We start from the raw sequence: 7,841 nt of genomic DNA on the forward strand, positions 1-7,841 counted from the left end.
TGTGAGTGTGAGTGTGTGTGTTTCTCACAGATCAAACAGCAGCAGTGTGTCCATGCATTAGTCCATGCATAACAGAGCTGTGCTTTTTGTCTTATTTTCTACACATTTCCTTTTGAAACTTCAGAAATATTTGTGCCCCTTGTAATCTGATCCTGGATCAGTGTGATGCTGCTGCTGCTGCTGTCTAATTATTAATAATAAAAACTTGTGCATCACGTACAGTAAATGTTCAGCAGATGCTTTGTGTACTTTGGCATAAAAGTGAGGAAATACAGAAGCAATGTAACATAAAGAAGCCAACATATCAAAGATGAGGTTACATTAAACGTTTTTATTGAAAAACTTGTGAAGAAGACACACATACATTTTTCTTTCTTTTGGCTGTCACTTTTTGCGTCGAATAACATTTTCATCGTTCTTATGAATAATGAGAATTATATAAACAATTATTAATTATAGAAATCGAATAAACTACTTATAGGAAATATGAAACAGAAAATAAACAAATAAATAAAAAGCGATACTTCGCTGCAGGAACAATATTTAAGGAACCGTTCACCATGAAAAAATCTAAGTTCTGTCATCATTCACTCACCCGTATGAGTTTATTTCTCACACAAAAGCAGATGGATGAGTGATGAGAAATGTTCGCTCTGACCGTCAAGCTCCTAAAGCTCATATAAGCACCATGATAGTATCATAACAGTCATGTCCTGTATTTTTAAACATTATTTTTGGAAAAAAAAATACTATAACATTAGAACTGAACAATTGCTTGGTCACCTATGCATCATTACATTAGTCACCTTGATGGAAATATATGTCAGATTATACAATAGTCAATAAACATGTCATGAAGGCATTAACACAGCCCATTTTTCCCAGTATTGCAAATATTTGTCTATCTGTAAATTTAATTAAAAAGTCATTCTCTCCATGTTTTGGACACTGGTCACAATGACCAATCATGCAGTCTTTTGTGTTATAGCTTTCTTGCAAGCTGCTAATAATATCTTTAAAAGGTACTTGTCTTTCACCATCAAATGAGCTACTAATTGTTGAGAAAGAGCAGTCAATTCCATCACCAGATAAATTACATCTTACTTCCGTTACATGATCTGCCAGCTGTTCCCCACATTTCCTCCAGAAAAGACCCCTTCCCATTTCACCAGTGCGGGCAGACTTTAACTTGGGGGATATAAAATATCTGATAAGACTCCGCCAGCAGAATTCTCTGTAAAATTCTCTCTCCCTTTGATGAAACTGAACTAAAAGAAGTGATGCCACACCTATACCAGAATCCTTGCTGGTTTAAAGTCGGGATCAAAGGCAACCCATCTCAATAATCTAGCCTGTCTTTCAGGTACTGGCGATTTACATTCTTTAAACCAGATTCTAAAAGGAACCTTAGTCCATTGATTATTAAACTATTAATATATTGTTCGTATAAGGTTTTGCGAGCCAACACAGCAAAATCTCCAAATCCTTCCACCTTGCTATATATTCTGGGTTACAGCAGCATGCTCAAGGTCTTAACTGGGCCAAAACCAAATCTTCTTGATGTCAAATACAGGTACTCCCAGTGAACTGAGTCAAATGCCTTTTCGGCATCTAAACTGATTACTACTGCGCTGACATTTTCTTTAGTGATATAATCACTTAAATGCAGCACCCACCTAATATCATCTTGTGTCTGTCTATCACATACAAAGCCTGTCTTATCTAAATCCACTAATTCTGGTATTATATCTTCCAGTCTTTTGCTAAATGCACTACACTCCCTTTACCCTCTTTAGGAATAACCGATACTATTGCCTCGCTCCATAGTCATGTCCTATATTACAAGTTATATGAAGTTGTATTTTGTTATGTGTAAAGAACAGACTAAATTTATTCACTGAATTATTAATTATTCACTGAAAATCACCTCCTGCACCATTCAAATGTGCCGCATTGATGCAACGAGAGTTTGCAACACTTTTTGTACACTTTGCTTGTTTGCATGTGCATCATCAGCATGGCAGATCTGAACATGAGGAATGATATGTGAGAACTAGTGCTGTCTCAGGCTTAAAGATCACCTGTGTAGTGTGTGAAAATATATGCATGTGTCCTCGCACTGAACCCGGGTCATGCCACACCACCAGATCCATGCCAGCTCAGTCCTGGAACCTCTGCAGCATCTCACAAGTCTTCTTGCCCAGAACCTCGTGGATCTTCTTGAGGCGTCGGTCAGATATGGGTCTGACGTAACTGTGGGGCAGGATCACGGCCGTGCCGTCCTGCACCTCGCCCATCACCAGCAGGGAGAGCTCACGGTGCTGCGTGATGTTGGGACATGGGCAGCTCCAGTCCATGCGCGCCAGCAGCACCTCCAGGTGTTGTGTTTCAAAGAGCTGCAGGCCCATCTTCTCATCACGCAGCACCTGCTCCAGGTGGAACCGTGCGATTCCCGAGTCCAGCTCCTCGATTAGCTCTGTGAGCCGTCCCACGATGGCAAAGTCGCTGCGGCAAAGACTCGCCACGATCTTTCCTTTCGGCCGGCAGTTTTTACACGGACGCCGCTTGGGCTGCGGGCAGGTGGCTTCGCATTCTTTACGCGTGCGGAAGTTGTTCTTGTTGCCGTGGCAGCCGCCGTAGACGAAGGCCAGGCACTGTTTCATGAGGCTGTTGTAGGCCCAGCGCGGCTCCCAGAGCTTACAGGGGCCCTGCACAGCCGGCAGCGAGCACACACCCAGCCCCTCGCGCTGACACGACACCCGGCACTCCTCGTACGTCTCGAAGCGGTTGCGGCCGCCCTCACAGCCTCCGTGCGCAAACACATGGCACTCGCCCCGGGCCGCGTCGTAGTACCAGTCCACCCGCTGCTCGCCGCACTCACCCCGCTCCACGGGGGCCCAGCAGTCGGCTGGAGAGAACGGCTGTCCCAGCGGCAAACCTGCCTCAGGGTCGTCGAAGAAGTCCTCGCTGTCGCGCCTCACGACGGAAAGCGGGTAATCGGCCCGCAGCGCTCCTGCGGTGTTTCGCGTGATGCAGGTGTAGATTCCCGTGTCCCACACCTGGGCGTTATACACCACCAGCTGACCGATGTTGGTTATGACGACGTTCCCGTACATCTGGTCCGGCCGCATGAGGATTCGCTCTCCTCCCTCGGACAGCTTCTCCCAGGTGATGTCCGGCTTCGGGTGTCCGATCACGTCACAGTGGAAGCTGGACGTTCCACCCAGGTAAATCACCTGCTGCTGGGGGTTGGAGTAGAGTGTCGGCGGGAAGGGCTCGGAATCGTCGGCGGCTGCAGACGTGGGTTGAGCCGTGGTGTCCTGCGGCAGAGGGCTGGCGTTTGGGCCAGACAGGTGATAACGACAGGTGACCACGGTGAGCGTGACGCCCTGAACGCAGGCCTCTGCATCCATGTAGCAGCGGTTGAAGTACGTGAGGCCGTCGGAGGCGCAGGTGAAGCTGGGCTCGCTCTCGCAGCGGTCCTGACATTTACACACCGGCTGCCCCTCCCACACGTCACACACCGCCCCCTGCTGGCTGCACACAAACCCCTCGCAGCTGGCCACGCCTCCCGCTGAAACTCCCGCCCCCGACTGACCGTCATCGGAGGAGCCGTCAGAGAAGCGGGACGCCACGCAGCTCAGCAGGCCACACACGTTAGTGCAGCACTTCTCAAAGGCAGCGCAATCCTGTAGAAACACACACAAACACGTGTTAGTTTTCCACAATCACGCAGTTAACTATTTAGTTACACTTTATTTTGATTGTCCACTGTAGACATTCTACTAACTATGAGTAACTTTGCAACTATATGTCAACTAACTCTCATTAGAGTATTAGGATTAGGCTTAGCAGAAGAAGTTGATATGAACTTGGGGGACCATCAAAATAAAGTGATAGCAGATATTAAGCACACTGTCTATTAATACTCTCAAAAAGTCCACTTACATTATTCTCTGTGTGTTTTTTTCTTTCTTTCTACAGGTTATTTTAACGGTTTTCTCCGTTGTTTTAATTTTAGCTTTAGTATAACATTATAATACCATGCATATTTTTACTTTTTTATTTAAAGAAGAAACCAAACCCATGTATATTTGACATTTGAGGCTTAATGCTTTAGAAAAGCAATACATGTTTTTTTCAGGAAGAGTGTTTTCAGCTTGTTTATTTTCACATAAAAATATGGCATGCAGTTGCTTCAAACAATGGTATAAAGCTATTCAAAACATTCAGTGTGTATTGTGATAATCATATTTAATAATCACAATTTCAAAGGAATAATCACCAATTATGTTATTATATTATTTTTGTCATAACCATGCAGAGTTACTTACAGTCAGCTGTGTGTCTAAAGTGGACCATCAAAATACCAGCTATTTGTACAAATTTATCCAACTTCACCCATATACATACTCACATAAAGTGATATTTACTATGTAGCAACTTTATAGCTGTTGTTACAGGGCTGACAAGACGTGAGACGTGCGGATCCATATGCAAAGCTTTTATTAGGAGAAGACAGAGACGTGGTCATAAAACAGGCATGGGTCGGATAATGGCAGACAGGTATACTGTCAGGATCCTGGACAGTTCCGTGTCGTGTTTTGCCCCTGTTTCTGTTCCTGTGTGTCCTAATTTAGTTAATTAGTCATTCTGTTCACCTGTGTCTTCCCAATTATCTTGTGTTTAAAAGCCCCAGTCCATCCAGTTTGTATTTGTCGGTTCTACGTGTTAACGTGCTACGTGTGTCTCCTGGCTCCCCTGTGTTTCCGCCTATGGATTATTAAAGACTGTTCTATGTTAACTACCTCGTTTCTTCGTTCCTCGCTCTACCACAGTAGAAGTGTGACAATAGCATGATATATAGCATCTCATCTGGTTGTAAACTATATTATCGTCCGGCTCTAATCTTTAAATGCATGAAGATGATATTATAAACATTAACATCATGATTTTCTGTAAAGCTGCTTTGAAACAATGTGTATTGTGGAAAGCACTATACAAATAAAACCAAGACTTTAGCTTTTTGCAATGCAATTAATTTTTTATATGCCAGTCATCCAAGGGTTGTGTAATAAAGAAATAGATTAATGGAATGCCTATTGAGGCCTATATGATATTATATCTTGACTGATTTCATGGAAACACACACACACACACTGTTGTGAGCTACACAATGTTACTCTGTGCAGTTACCGAGCTGCAGCTGCATACAGCGGCGATGAGCGTGGAGCTGGTATTTGTGTGGGACACTGAAGGGTTAGTTCACCCGAAAATGAAACATGTCATCTTTTGATCACAATGATAACACAAATAAAATCATACATTTTGTTTTGAAGATGAATGAAAGTCGCATGGGTTTGCAGCAAAATGAGTAACTGATGACATAGTTTTCATTTCTGGGTGAACTATCGCTTTGATTAAATAGAGGAGGACAGAAAGAGTCACTCGTGGCCATGATGGATCACTGTGACAGAGTGTTGTAAATTCTTCAATATAACACAAATAAACAATAGAGGTCACTGTAACACTGCAAACACTGCACTGGAGTTCTGTACTTGTAACTGGCCATGTGTACTCACTACAGGGAACGTCTGGAGAGCCAGTAAGGAATCAACCAGCATTTGGTTTAGTACAGACATGCTTTCACAGTGCTTCAAACACACAGACAGATTTAGCCCTTCTCAAATGCAACACACCCACACGTATGTTATACTGGTCTGTGATCACACACACATTCCTCACAACGATCCTATGAACGACACAAACACACACAGACTCAGCATATGGTCTCAAACTGCAAACCTCATTTTAAAATGAGCCAAAATAGCAAGCGACTTCCTGTCTGTGTGTGAATCTACGTGTAAAAGTGCAGCATGTTCGAGGGTTGAGACTGCAGGGTGTGAATTCAGGAGAACAGCTACAAAACCCCCGCAGCTCTCAGCTGTGAAAAAATCTAAATAAATACTGTTCTTCAAACTCTCTGTTCATCTGTGAATCCAGACAAACAGACACTGTATTGTGGTTTCCACACTTCATGAAGCAGCACAACTGTTTTCACCATTGATAATAATCAGAAATGTTTCTTGAGCAGCAAATCAGCATATTAGAATGATTTCTGAAGATCATGTGACACTGAAGACTGGAGTAATGATGCTGAAAATACAGCTGCGCATCACAGGAATAAATTACAGTTTAACAGATATTCACACAGAAAACTGCTGTTTTAAAGGATAATAATATTTCACTGTTTAACTGTATTTTTGATCAAATAAATGCAGCCTTTGTAAGCAGAAGAGACTTCTTTCACAAACATAATAAATCTCATTGACTGAAATTTTTTGTAACTGTATATTCATATCCCAAAATTAAAACTACTCAAAAAAAAAGAAAAAAAGAAATTGAACACAAATTTACTTTAACATGACACAGGTCACTGAAAACCTAATTAGCTACTAAAAAGGAAAGTCCAAGGAAACTGCTTGTCTTTCAAAAGAACTGTAATTTGTGCTCTCTATTTCTACTACAACTATGTTGTTGATGTAGTCTGAGGCAGTGACTGAGTGAGGGTGTGTTCACCTGGTCGGTCTGGCATTCCCTCTCACAGGTGCTCTGCGCATCCACCCACAGGTTCAGGTTCAGGTGATTGGGACAGACTCCCGGATGATCCGCAGCGACGGGCCAGAGCCGCATGAGGAGCAGCGAGCAGAGGAGTCTGAGAGGAGATCCGGAGAGCCGCATGAGTGAGACGTCCAGACGCTGGTCTGTCCTGCGCTCAACCGGGGGTTTATGAACACAAGCAACTGCACAAACGTCGTTAAGAGATGAAAGAAGCGCGAGCCGTGTGATCCTGCACCATCTCTGTGAATGAAATCCAGCGGGAACGACGGATGTCGACATGGAGGAGCTTTTCCTCAGTAAAGCTGCTGTGGCCTTTGTCCCATGATCTGGAGAGCGATGAAGCTCCTCTCTCATGCTTTAGTATGCAAAGCCCGCTGGGAAAGCAAGTCGAGCTCAATATCTGACCACGTCTCTTTGTCCTGCGAGGAGCCCCAGGCCTTTCATTCTCCGCTGACTTCTGACCGGCTCACAGAGCAGGTCACGGCCCTCCGTGTGAGACGAATGACAGCCCGGCTTCCACACACTCCATTCATTCATTCAGCTCTGATTTATGAGGACTGGTCTTCACTAGCCTGGTTCTGTTGATTGAGTTTGTCAGAAAGCTCAGTTTCTGCATCACCACTGCTGTAGAATCACGCTGAACACAAAACACGAGGCGTCTGACCTGAAGCACTGCATGTCAGTAGAATGTTTTTTCTTAAGAAACAGAAATGATATTGTTCAAACAGAACATTAAAGAGCATCAACAGAAAAGTTCACATGTAACAAACAAGAGAAAAAAGAAAACACATTCATACACAAAAGCAATACTAAATATCATTTAAAAATAGTCACTTTATACTTTTTGACCAACTTTTAATTTTTCCCGAATTTTGGCCTTGTTTCATATTCATTCTGACACCTTAATATTTTATTCTTTTTTTTTTTTTTACTGTTTTTATAACAGTAAAATCTCTTCATTCAGTATTAATGTTTTACTGTATCACTTAAATCTAAATAAAACTTCCAATCCATTTTATTGGTTTTTAAATAATCTGTGCTTTGTGTTGACCCTTCTTGTGTTTACAGGCACTGTACACAGCCTCCCATAACCTGTTCAACAAAAATATAACCTGGTTTTTACATGTAAATCACGATGAAAACAAGTGCGCGTCACCCGGGAGTCAGAAAGAACACACTGACTGCTGTCGAATCTGTGTGTGTGTGTGTGTGTGTGTGTG

General features: G+C 43.0%; 1 protein-coding gene across 1 annotated transcript; it reads right to left on the reverse strand.

Moving 5' to 3' along the window:
- Positions 1-2,159: 2,159 nt before the first annotated feature.
- wfikkn1 (WAP, follistatin/kazal, immunoglobulin, kunitz and netrin domain containing 1) lies at positions 2,160-7,028 on the reverse strand. Its single transcript, XM_016576092.1, has 2 exons — positions 6,580-7,028; positions 2,160-3,689 (listed from the first exon to the last, which is right to left on the reverse strand). The coding sequence occupies exons 1-2, from the start codon at positions 6,973-6,975 to the stop codon at positions 2,160-2,162; spliced, it is 1,926 nt and encodes a 641-aa protein (XP_016431578.1). The 5' UTR covers positions 6,976-7,028.
- Between the last annotated feature and the right edge of the window lie 813 nt (positions 7,029-7,841).

This window comes from Sinocyclocheilus rhinocerous, unplaced genomic scaffold (genome assembly GCF_001515625.1).
Source record: "Sinocyclocheilus rhinocerous isolate Xijiao unplaced genomic scaffold, SAMN03320098_v1.1 scaffold2309, whole genome shotgun sequence".
Taxonomy (NCBI): Eukaryota; Metazoa; Chordata; class Actinopteri; order Cypriniformes; family Cyprinidae; genus Sinocyclocheilus; species Sinocyclocheilus rhinocerous.

Excerpts from the sequence above, each read along its gene's own strand:
- wfikkn1 (XM_016576092.1), bottom strand. The coding sequence starts at position 6,975 with ATGAGAGAGGAGCTTCATCGCTCTCCAGATCATGGGACAAAGGCCACA. Across the intron at positions 3,690-6,579 it reads GGGAATGCCAGACCGACCAG|GATTGCGCTGCCTTTGAGAA; the intron begins GTGAACACACCC and ends GTGTTTCTACAG.